The sequence below is a fragment of the Scyliorhinus canicula genome, chromosome 8, assembly GCF_902713615.1.
Source record: "Scyliorhinus canicula chromosome 8, sScyCan1.1, whole genome shotgun sequence".
Taxonomy (NCBI): Eukaryota; Metazoa; Chordata; class Chondrichthyes; order Carcharhiniformes; family Scyliorhinidae; genus Scyliorhinus; species Scyliorhinus canicula.
Genome location: NC_052153.1, coordinates 185,908,329 through 185,921,369, shown reverse-complemented (window position 1 = coordinate 185,921,369; position 13,041 = coordinate 185,908,329). Strand labels below are relative to the sequence as shown.

The 13,041-nt window shown below is 47.2% G+C and overlaps 1 protein-coding gene across 7 annotated transcripts in view; it reads left to right on the top strand.

The window, feature by feature from the left end:
* The window catches only part of palld (palladin, cytoskeletal associated protein), a 499,404-nt gene that overhangs the window by 258,512 nt on the left and 227,851 nt on the right, over positions 1-13,041 (top strand). For all 7 annotated transcript variants that reach the window (XM_038805828.1, XM_038805826.1, XM_038805829.1 and 4 more), the window contains 2 exons: positions 8,438-8,567; positions 12,514-12,576. In XM_038805828.1, coding sequence (XP_038661756.1) covers positions 8,438-8,567; positions 12,514-12,576 — 193 coding nt within the window. The remainder of the gene's footprint in view (positions 1-8,437; positions 8,568-12,513; positions 12,577-13,041) is intronic.

Genomic DNA, 13,041 nt, shown 5'->3' with positions numbered 1-13,041 from the left:
CAGATATACATTTTTTAAAAATATAAATTCAGAGCACCCAATTCTTTTTTTTTTCCCCAATTAAGGGGCAATTTAGCCAATCCACCTCCCCTGCACATCTTTGGGTTGTGGGGGGTGAGGCCCACGCAGACACCGTGAGACTGTGCAAACTCCACACGGACAGTGACCCGGGGCCAGGATCGAACCCGGGTCCTCGGCGCCGTGAGGCAGCAGTGCTAACCACAGCGCCACCCTGCTGCCCTTCCTGCAGAGAAACGTAACCAACACATTGGCAAAGGGACAAAGGAGGTTCAGCAGGACAATCCTAAGGGTGAAGGACTTGAGTTATTTGGAGAAACGAGAGAAGCTGGGATCAACCCCCTTCTCGCAGGGAGGTTTGATAAAGGTTTTCAAAATCCACAGCGGGTTCCAATGGGGTAGAAAGGGAGAAACTATGTTCACCAGCAGAAGCGTGGTAACCAGAGGACACAGATTTAAGGTAACTGGCAAAAAAACAAATCCGAGGGAGATGAGGATCCAGTTATGTCTGGATTCTGCTGTCTGAAGAGCAGTGGAAGCGGATTCAAAATTAACTTTCAATAAATACTTGGGAAACGGAAGTACTTGAGGTCAGTGAGAAAAGAGCAGGGGGAGCGGGGCTCAATGAATCGTTTCTTTTAAGTGACAGCACGAGCAAGATGGGCTGAATGGCCTCCTAGTGTGCTATTCTCTGAAGCAATATTCTTAACAGTTATTTATTTACCTTTTTAAATGTATTTTCATTACAAACATATATCAAAACAGGTAACAGCGAATAAACACCCTGAACACATACTTACCAGCAATCAATTCTACAATCTGTACAGATTTTTTCCCCCTTTTTCACTGCCCCCCCCCCCCCCTGCGACTAACAGCTCCTCAAATAAAGTCACAAACACCCCCCCACTTCTCAAACCCCTGCATAGCCCGTTAACTCGTACTTCACCTTCATCTTCTCTAACCGCAGGAAGTCGTACAGATCACCCAACCATGCTGCTACCCCCGGTGGTGATGCCGACCGCCACTCCAGCAAAATTCTCTGCCGTGCAATCAGAGGGGCGAAGGCCACAACATCGGCCTTCCTCCTCTCCATGAGCTCCGGCTTCTCTGAAACCCCAAATATCGGCACCAATGGGTCCGGATCCACCTCCTCCACTATCCTGGCTAATACCGCCAACATTCCCACCCAGAGTCTTCCCAATTTTTGCAACCCCAAAACATGTTCCCGTGATTCGCTGGCCCCCGCCCACACCTCTCGCCCTTATCTGCTACCCCCTGAAAGAACCCACACATTCTCGCCCGAGTCATATGCACCCTGTGCACCACCTTAAACTGTATCAGGCTCTTCCTTGCACATGAGAAGGTCCTGTTTACCCTACGCAGTGCCTCACTCCATACTCCCCAATTGATCTCCCCTCCCAACTCCACCCCATTTCTCTTGAATCTTCACCACCCGCTCACCTCCCTGCTCCCCCAGCCACTCCTATATATCCCCAATTCTTCCCTCCCCTTCCACATCCGGAAGCAGCAGTCACTCCAGCAGTGTGTATCCTGGCAACCTAGGGAACCCCCTCCAGACCTTTTGCGCGAAGTCCCTAACCTGCAGATACCTGAACTCACTCCCTCTCGGCAGCTCTACCCTCTCTCTCAGCTCCTCCAAACTGGCAAACCCTTCCTCCAAATACAGATTCCTCATCTTGACCAGCCCCACTTCCCTCCACCTCCTGAATACACTATCCATCCCCCCCAGCTCAAACCCATGATTCTCACATAGCGGCATTAACACCCACATCCCTTCCATGCTAAAAGCTTCCTCAACTGATTCCATATCTTCACCGTGGACTGCACCACCGGACTCCCTGAATACCTACCTCAGGGCTGTTGGCAACACTGCCGTCACCATAGCCCTCAAACTAGCCCCCTTACAAGATTCCTCCTCCATCCTAACCCACTTTACCCTTCTCCTTCCCACCACCGCCCGCACCTTGTCCACATTCGCCGCCCAATAATAATGCAGCAAGTTGGGCAATGCCAACGCCCCCTGCTGCCTCTGTGCCAGGGTCCTCCCCACCCTAGAGTATCCAATTATTATTTTTTCCAATTAAGGGGCAACTTAGCGTGGCCAATCCACCTACCCTGCATATCTTTAGATTGTGGGGGGTGAAACCCACCCAGACCCGGGGAGAATGTGCAAACTCCACACAGACAGCGATCTAGGGCTAGGATTGAACCGGGGTCCTCAGCGGTGTGAGGCAGCAGTGCCAACCACTGCGCCACCATGCCGCCCATTCTTAGCAGTTATGTCAGCATCTGCTTAACTGCTGAGACTGATTCCAGAGATGGCGGGACTGTCATATGAGGAGAGATTGACTAGGTTAGGATTATTCTCGCTGGAGTTCAGAAGAGTGAGGGGGGGATCTCACAGAGACTTATAAAATTCTAACAGGACTAGACAGGGTAGATGCAGGGAAGATGTTCCCAATGGTGGGTGTGTCCAGAACCTCAGGTCACAGTCTGAGGATTCAGGGTAAACCATTTTGGACAGAGATAAGGAGACATTTCTTCACACAAAGAGTGGTGAGCCTGTGGAATTCATTACCACAGGAAGTAGTTGATGATAAAACTTTGAATATATTCAAGAGGCAGTTGGATGTAGCACTTGGGGAGAACGGGATCAAAGGCTATGGGGAGAAAGCAGGAATAGGCTATTGAGTTGGATGATCAGCCATGATTGTGAAGAATGGCGGAGCAGGCTCGAAGGGCCAAAAGGCCTCCTCATGCTCCTATCTTCTATGTATCTAACCATAGGTTTGCGCTGAACTGGAATTGGGATGAATCAGAAGTGCTGAAATGGTGCTCCACTGGCGCATTGCATCCTAGTACCGAACGACAGAGGGAGCCTCTCTTTCTTCAGGGCCCTCATAAACTGGTAAAACAGCTGCAGGGCAGCTCTCTCTTGTGTTACATTTGTAGAGATTGTGTTACTGAGTTGTTCATCAGTCTGGCGGGTCTTAACAAGTGGCTACAGAATTTGTCAGTGGCCCACCAACTTCAGTATGAGGTTTGCCGGCTGTTGTACACGCTTCCTGTATGGCACCTCACTGCTGAAGGTGTGAAATGGAGGTGAGCGACCTCTTCCCATGTCGCTGAACGCAGAATGTGTCGAAGTATCTCTCTTGGCATCACCGGCCCTGTCGTTGCCTTTTTCACAGATGGGCTGTGAATTTGGAGAACAGGCGAGGAATGTGGTGTTTGCCCTCAATTCTGTTTCAATTAAAAGAATATCAAATCAGTCTTTCCCCCTCAAAACCTCGGCAGTCCCTGTGGCCATGTGCAAACTGTTCTGTCACAGACTTTAAATTTTTACTCACGTATCGTCTTCAATAAACACAATGCATTTGAAAGCAATTCGCCTATTTGAGAACAATCGGAGGCAATTGAAACATCCAGGAGGTCTTCTGGCACAGGAGGGGGTATCCCGACCTCAGGCCCACAGGCCTCAGGTTCCAACACAATGCCAGGAATTGTGAGCCGCTGAAGGAGAGTTCATAACCCGGCCCTACGGGCTGATAATCACCTCAGGAATTCTTCCACCACTTCCTTCACTGTTCCGCGAAGGGTAACAGCGGGGGTATGAAGATGTGCCTCATAAGAAATTGAAACAGGTAAAATAGGATTGAAGAGCCGAAGAGGAAGTGAAAGGAGATGGGGAACGTGCAGAGAAATGGGATGTGAGTTAATAGCTCAATTGAGAATAAACACGGTGCTTCTTTTTGCAAGAGTTTGATTCAAGTCCTGAGGAGATGCTTTACTCCTTCAGCATTCCTCAAAAGGTAACACTTGGAAATAACTACTTACCTCTCGAGACATGGGGCTAGATTTTACGTACCCAACGTGGGGCGAACAGTGTCGTGCAGGTAGAACAGACGAATTAGGAGCAGATGTAGGCAGTTCAGTCCTTTGAGCCTGCTCTGCCATCCAATCAGATCATGGCTGATCTCGTCCTGGTCTCAATTCCACCTCCCCACCTGTTCCCCCAAATCCCTTTGACCCATTTTTGCCCTCAGAAGTATATCCATCTCATTCTTGAAACCATTTAATGACTCAGATACCATCGCACTATGGGGCTGCGAGTTCCACAAATTCACCACCCTCTGCGAGAAGTAGTTCCTCCTCATCTCAGTTCTGGTGGATATAGAGTCATGTGGGTCCCTCATGCGGGGCACCATTCCCATTCCCATCCCTTTTAATCGGGGACGGAAAGGCAACAGTTTTCGACCCTACACACAGCACTGCCAATCTTGCTGGCTCCACCGTGGAGGTGGACATTGTAGAAACGCTGCACTTTCCATGGAGTCGGGTCAGCCACTGAAGGTGACTTGGTTCACCACAGCTCGGAGGTGCCATGAATCAGGAGGGAACCCTAGTCTGGAGTTGGTAAATGAAAAAATGTTGACAAATTCATAAGTCATAATGCAATGCTCTACGATAGCTTAAATATGTTTTAGTGCAGTGATTAATACGAGGGCTTTCTTTTTAAAAGGTAAGTAACTATTAAATTGACCAGCATTGTGAAAGTTCAAAAGCGTTCAGAGAACATTATCCAATCCTCGGAACATAGGAACAGGAGTAGGCCATTCAGCCCCTCAAGCCTGTCCTGCCATTCAATGAGATCATGGCTGATCTGTGACCTCCCTCCATATACCTGCGTTTGGCCCATATCCCTTAGATTTTTGTTAAGCAAAATTCTACTTCAGATTTAAAATTAACAACTGTTCCAGCTTTGACTGCTGTGTGTGGGGGCGAGTTCCCAACCTCTACCACCCTTTGAGTGAAGAAGTTCTTCCTAACATCTCTCCTGAACATCCTAACATCTCTCCTCGGCAGCACGGTAGCATGGTGGTTAGCATAAATGCTTCACAGCTCCAGGGTCCCAGGTTCGATTCCCGGCTGGGTCACTGTCTGTGCGGAGTCTGCACGTCCTCCCCCTGTGTGCGTGGGTTTCCTCCGGGTGCTCCGGTTTCCTCCCACGGTCCAAAGATGTGCGGGTTAGGTGGATTGGCCATGCTAAATTGCCCGTAGTGTCCTAAAAAAGTAAGGTTAAGGGGGGGGGTTGTTGGGTTACGGGTATAGGGTGGATACGTGGGTTTGAGTAGGGTGATCATTGCTCGGCACAACATCGAGGGCCGAAGGGCCTGTTCTGTGCTGTACTGTTCTATGTTCTATGTTCTATGAACGGTCTGGCCCTAATGTTTAGACTATGCCTCCGAGTTTTAGAATCCCCAGCCAGTGGAAATAGTTTATCTTTATCTACCCTCTCTTTCCCTGTTAATATCTTGAATACTACAATCAGATCGCCCCTTAGCCTTCTTAATTCTAGAGAAAACAGGTCTAATTTGTATAATCTCTCCTCGTAACTCAACCTATGTAATCCAGGTATCATCTTTGTAAACCTACGTTGCACTCCCTCCAAGGCCAATATATCCTTCTGAAGGTGTGGTGCCGAGAACTGCTCACAGTGACTCGAAGTGGGGTCTAACCAGGGTTTTGGATAACTGCACCCTGTGTCTTTATACTCCAATCCTCTAGATATAAAGGCTGACATTCCATTAGCCTTTTTGATTATTTTCTGCACTTGATCCTGGCATTTTAAGGATCTATGCACCTGAACCCCCAAGTCTCTTTGGACAGTCACTATACCTAACCTCTTTCCATTTAGAAAGGACTCTGCTCTATCCTTTTTTGGTCCAAAATGGAAAAACTCAGACTTGCCTCTTCTGAATTGAACAGTCGCTGATTTTCAGATTTGACTGTGTCATTTATCATCCAATCTTTTAATTGAATGACAGGGTTTATGTTTGAACAGGTGGCTGAGTTCTTTCAAAGACTTCAAAGGTTTCACTGTATTCAGCTCGGGAGGTTTTGTTTATACAGCTAGACAGTGGAATCCCATTATGAATCCTTGGCTGAGCTCCAAACCCCACTAATGGATTCAGTTCAGCAGGGGTTTTTGACCCAGCTGTCAAGGGGACTGTGGGCTTATTTATTTTGACAGCTTAATAACCACTTAATGGGATTACGATTTTTGAAGTGGATTCTGCATGAGTGTTCATGTGCCATGACAGTTTTGGCCACTTAATAGGATAATGATTTATGAAGTGGCTTTTAATATCATGGAATCATGGTCAGGATAATTCAGATGGCCAGTGGTGACGCCCCTACCCCTGGATCATTAGCTCCAGGTTCAGGTCAATAGCCAGAAAGTGTTGGCCTTGGAAGGAGTGTTCGTAACATCATTCAGCAGGCTGATAATCAGCTCAGGAATCCTTCCACCACTTCCTCAAGAAATAAAAACTGTGCATGTAAGATATACGAAAAGAAAAATGACTTTGCCTCCATAGCTCTCTGAAGTAGAGAATTCCAAACATTCACCACCCTCTGAATGAAGAAATTCCTTCTCTTCTCTCAGTCCTAAATGTCCCTCTTATTGTGAGATTGTCTCCCCCTGGCTCTGGATCCCCCAACCAGGGGAACAACCCTTCTTATTGAGCCCTCTAAGAATTTTACATGTTTGAATGACATCACCTCTCATTTGTCTAAACTCGAGCCAATATAGTAAAAGAAAAGCAAAATACTGGGCATGCTGGAAATCTAAAAGAAAAGCTGGAAATGCTGGAAAAGCCCCAGCAGGTCTGGCAGTATTTGTGAAAAAAGAAACAGAGTTAACGATTCAATGGCAGCACGGTAGCATTGTGGATAGCACAATTGCTTCACAGCTCCAGGGTCCCAGGTTCAATTCCGGCTTGGGTCACTGTCTGTGCGGAGTCTGCATATCCTCCCCGTGTGTGCGTGGGTTTCCTCCGGGTGCTCCGGTTTCCTCCCACAGTCCAAAGATGTGCAGGTTAGGTGGATTGGCCATGATAAATTGTCGTTAGTGTCCAAAATTGCCCTTAGTGTTGGGTGTGGTTACTGGGTTATGGGGATAGGGTGGAGGTGTTGACCTTGGGTAGGGTGCTCTTTCCAAGAGCCGGTGGGGACTTGATGGGCCGAATGGCCCCCTTCTGCACTGTAAATTCTATGAAGTCCGTAACACTCTTCTTCAGAGCTTGGCCAAGTCTCCTCGATCTCTCCTCACGTGGTCACCGATCAAATGCTAGAATATGGGATTAGAATGGAGAGGTGCTTGATGGCCTGCGCAGACACGATGGGCCGAAGGGCCTCTTTCTGTGTTGTGTATGACAATCCCGCTATCCCTGGAATCACTCGAGTGAATCTTCACTGCACTCCCTCCAAGTATATCCTTCCTTAGATAATGGGAGTCCTTCATCCTACACAATGTATTTTCTGGCTGTACCAGTGTGGCTGACCTTTGACGTCTCCACTTGGATCATAAACAAGGTCATCGGAGCTGTGGTGATGTGCTTCACTGTAAATACACAAGGGGTTAATGTAAATGCACTACAACTAAGTAAACACTAGAGGGAGCACTGGAGATGTCATGACATGCAGACATACAGCTAATGAACACATTGAATTGGACATGACCAATGGGCAATCAAGAAACCCAGAGGTGACACTACCACAAGGGGGCAACCCATATAAAAGGACAGGCCACACATGCTCTGTCTCTTTCCACAGGCGACACTTAGAGAGGACAGGGGCAGATCAGAAGCATCACACCCACCACGTGGCTTAGAGCAGACTAGTTAGACTGAGTTACTATAGCAAGATTAGCAGGAGAGTCAAATTCATAGAGAACTGTGCTAATGGTTCAATAAATCACATTGAACTCACTTCAACATCTGGAGTATCTTTTGGTCAAAGCTGCATCGAGTTGCAGCCTGTGTTATCCCAGAGTATGTAACCTAGAGAATGTCCCTATAAAGAACCAACTTGTACATGGTACCGATGAGTCACCGGTACAAACAACCTATTCCATTCATCAACATGAAAATCCATCTGCCACCATTTAGTGGTTCATCTGCTCAGTTGATCTCTCTCTCTCTCAATAACTATTACCACATCACAAAGCTTGGTATTAAAAATAGACAGTACCTCCGAATATAGAAAACACCACCTCATGGAGTTAAAGAGGCGAATAGCATGAATGTATTTAAGGAGAAGCCAGGTAAATACATGAGGGCGGAAGAATGAGAAGGATTTGTTGATGGTGTGCGATGAAAATGGACGGAAGAAGTTGCTGGTGGGACATAAACACTGGCTTTTGGTTGTGAGCTCTATGTCATTCCATATAATTATTAGTAGAAACAGAAACAGGCCTTTCAGCCTCTTCTGCCATTTACTTAGATCACGGCAGAGCTGTTTCTTACTTTCATCTAGCTCTCCATCCACCGGACATGTTATAGCTGTTAATGAAATAGGTATTAAAAGCAGATCTCTTCTATTACTCCTCCTAAAGGCCCCAAAAGAAGAGCACTTCAGTGTCCCTGACGATAGGAGCCCATCATTCAAAGGGAGCAGCAGGTGCCAATGAAGTGCAGCAGGTTCGCTCGACGTTGGTTCAATCCATCTCCATCCCAGCCCCACAGGTACAGTCAGTAATAGAGCAAACAGCAGCCAATGAAAACAGTCTTTGCATGTGTCTGCCTGACGACTAGTGATTGTTGTGAGTTTTCACCAGCCTGCAAAAATATATTTATGTATGAATAAATGAATATATATAAATGTATACATATGTGTGTGTGTCAGCTGTGGCTCAGGAGTGGCTACAATGGCATGAGCATTTAATCTAGCTGACACTGAGGGGGGAGTGCTGCATTGTTAGAGGGGCTGCCTTTCAGATGAAATTTTATATCGAAACCCCGCTTGGGCACTTGCGAAAGGTCCCAAGTCAATATTTCAAAGAAGAGCTCAGGAGGTCTCCCCAGTGTTCATCCCTCAATCAACATCGCCAGGAGAAAGATTCTCTGGTCATTGATCATGTTCATTGCTGTTTATGGAATTGCCGTGTGCCGATTGGCTCCACTTCAACCATTGGTTACAATGCACTTTGAGGCTGCCAGTTGACTTCACATGTCTGGGTGACCAAAGGATGTCAACTGAGGTTGCGGATGATGCAATGAAAATCCCGCCCACAGTTATGGCTGCATTTGACGATTTATCCATGAGGCAATGGTGTAGTGCTATTGTCACTGGACTAGTAATCCAGAGACCCAGAGTAATGCTCTGGAAACCTGTGTTCAAATCCCACTAGGGCCGATGGTGGAAATCAGTAAAAAGAAATCTGGAAATAAAAGCCTAATGATGACCACAAAGCCTTTGTTAATTGTCATAAAAAGCTATCTGATTCACAAAAGTCCTTCAGGGAAGGAAATCTGCCATCCTTACCTGGTCTGGCCTACATGTGACTGCAGATCCGCAGCAATGTGGTTATAGAACATAGAACAATACAGCACAGAACAGGCCCTTCGGCCCTCGATGTTGTGCCGAGCAATGATCACCCTACTCAAACTCACGTATCCACCCTATACCCGTAACCCAACAATCCCCCCTTAACCTTACACTATGGGCAATTTAGCATGGCCAATCCACCTAACCCGCACATCTTTGGACTGTGGGAGGAAACCGGAGCACCCGGAGGAAACCCACGCACACACGGGGAGGACGTGCAGACTCCGCACAGACAGTGACCCAGCCGGGAATCAAACCTGGGACCCTGGAGCTGTGAAGCATTTATGCTAACCACCATGCTACCGTGCTGCCCCTTAAAAATCTTAAAAATGCCAGGCAGCACGGTGGAGCAGTGGTAGTACTGCTACCTCACGGTGCCGAGGTCCCAGGTTCGATCCCGACTCTGGGTCACTGTCCGTGTGGCATTTGCACATCCTCCCTGTGTTTGGGTGGGTTTCGCCCCCACAACCCAAAAATGTGCAGGCTAGGTGGATTGGCCACACTAAATTGCCCCTTAATTGGAAAAAATGAATTGGGTATTCTAAATTTTTTGTTTAAATGCCCTCAGGGATGGGTAATAAATGTATACCAGCGAAGCCCATATCCCATGAACAAAAAAGAAAATCTCAACAGGTAGCTCAAAATGCGATGCAGTCGCCCAAATCTAAAATGTTTATGTTTGTCATCTTCCCTTGAACTTCATCCACTGTCATCGTGTACAGCAAGGCCCTGCAAGCCACAAATGAGATCCATGACCATCAATCTGTATATTGATGGAGGACTGATTCAGGGAGGGATCTTTTTCCATCCATCTGAACCAACCTGGGTTCAGTGCAAGATCCAAAGGAGGTGGCACTTTTGATAGTACAACACCATCAATGTCACATTTCAGTGTTAGTCTAGACTTGGGAGTCTTTAAGAGATATCTATGAATCTGCTTCCACCACCCTGTCAGGCAGTGAATTCCAGATCAATGCAACTCACCCCTGTGGTGATATGCATCACTGTAGATACACAAGGGGTTAATGTAAGTACACGTAGACTAGGTAGACACGAGGGAGCACCAGAGACATGACACACACACACTCAACTGGGACCATGCCTTGTTATGCTCTTGGCGTAGCACAAGCTGCTTCCTTGATGTTCACTCTGACAAAGGAAGGTTCAGACGTGGAGATAAATTCAACAGGTTTATTAAACTATTTACAATTCTCCTACTCGGATTCGCCTCTACTGTTAATCCTTCTATAGCTACTCAGACTGACGAACCAGTCTGCTACAATCCACGTGGTGGGTGTGATGTTGAATCAACCCTGTGTCTGTACTCACTGAGCGTCTACACTGGAAAGAGGAAGATCGTGTGTGCTGTGTCCTTATATATGGGTTGGTGTAATGCCCCCCTGTGGTAGTGTCACCTCTGTGTGTATCGTGAATGCCCATTGGTCGTGTCCTATCTTGCCGACCTATTGATTGAGTGTCTATGTGTCACGTCTCTGGTGCTCCCTCTAGTGTCTAGCTAGTCTACGTGTACTTACATTAACACCTTGTGTATCTACAGTGATGCATATCACCACAACCCCGTTAAAAAAACATTCTCCTTACTTCCTCCCTGGTTACTTTGAAAATTATCTCAAATTTTGTGCCCTCTGGTCACTGTCTCCTGTGGCGGTGGAAACACGTTCCAGTTATTTGTCCTATTGCCCCCGCCCTCCTCGATACATTGTGCTAAATCTTCCCGCAACCTTCTCAACTCTGAGAGAACAACCACAGCTTCTCTCTTCTCCCCAGGTAAGCGAAGCCCCTCACTCTATTCTGGGGGACGCACTTTCAGAAAGATGTGAAGGAGCTTTGAGAGCGTTCAGAAAAGATTTACGAGGACATTTCCAGAGACGGGAAACTTCGGTTCCGTGGATCGAGTGGAGGAGCTGGGATTATTCCCCATTGGGAGGAGAAGGTTCGGGAGGAGATTTGATCGGGCTGTTCAAAATCACGAGGGGATTGGGCAGGGTGGGGAGAAACTGTTCCCATTGGTGGAAGGATTGAGAACGAGAGGGCGCAGATTTAAAGTAATTGGTAAAAGGAGGAGCGGTGGCTCTTTCGTCACAGAAAAATGTATAGAGCCAGTGTTCAGTGCTGACCTCTCCCCTCATCCTTGGGGCACTGAAGAGATACCAAAATTACAATATAAAGGGTCTCTTCGAATCACGTGTTTCTGTCTTGTCATCAACTACAAAACTATGAGGGGCATTGACAGAGTGGATAGTCAGAGGCTTTTTCCCAGGGTAGAGGGGCCATTTACTAGGGGGCATAGGTTTAAGGTGCGAGGGGCAAGGTTTAGAGGAGATGTACGAGGCAAGTTTTTTACACAGAGGGTAGTGCTGGAAGCAGGGACGATAGTGACGTTTAAGGGGCATCTTGCCAAATACATGAATAGGATGGGAATCGAGGGATACGGACCCCGGAAGGGTAGAAGATTTTAGTTTAGACGGGCAGCATGGTCGGCGCAGGCTTGGAGGGCCGAAGGGCCTGTTCCTGTGCTGTACTTTTCTTTGCTCTTTGTTTGAACTAGGATTACTGACATTGGACTCTGTCATAGGTTAAACCATAGGCTGAAAATGAGGGGCCCAGTGCTGTCACAGCCTTTCAGTCTATCAAGCATTACGTGCAAAAGAAATTCCAACAGGTGCTGGGGTTGCTACAGATTCCTGGTCGGGAATGATGCAGCTTATAACCCACTGGCCCCTTTGCCACAGAACCTGTTCAGTTGGGTGGCCTTTAAGTGAGCTGCTTTGCCTTGTAACATGACTATCTGTTTATGACCCATCATTAAGTTGTTTACAGTGAAGACATGTCTTGCTCTTAAGTGGCTTGCATCCTAACATGTAGTTAGCAAACCGAGGGAGTAACAATGCCTAACCACCCTGCTTGTAGACGTTATTCTTGCTTACTGGTTTATGTGAATAACGAGAGCAAGTGGCAGCGTTGGCTGCTATCAGAACGTTGAGAGTTATTTCTAGTTCAACAGCTTGAAATTGGCAAACGCTTTGTCTTAATTCCTGTCTGTCTTTCTTTTTTAAATTGAAGATCCAGAGTCCAACTCCTTCCCTTCCGGTCGACGATGGAGTCTCGCCACCTGTGTTTACAAAGGTCAGCCTTTTGCCATCCATTTCGGTCAGAAGAAAGCAAACCCCTGTCAAGTTATCTGATTTTTGTCTCAGTCGTTCAAGGGGGAACCGTTTTAAGCCAACGGGGGGGGGTTGTTTTTAACCAGGGTGACAGGGGTCAGGAAGGAAGGAGGGCCCTAGACAGGCCGCTTGCTCAACTGCAATTAATTGGAGGAGGGTGCAACAAAATGGTGCGGTGAACTCCACTCACCCGTACCTCACCCTACTTTGCAGCGTTTGATCAGACAGCGTGACCTGATCAAGAGAGTGGGCAAAAATATGGCAGGTGGAGCACAACGTCGGAAGATGTGAACTTGTCCACCTTGGCAGGAAGAATAAAAACAGCATTAAGTTATTCAAATGGAGAGAAATTTCAGAACTCGGTGGTACAGAGGGACTTGGGCATCCTGGTACGAGAATCACAAAAGGTTTAGAGTGCAGGTACAGC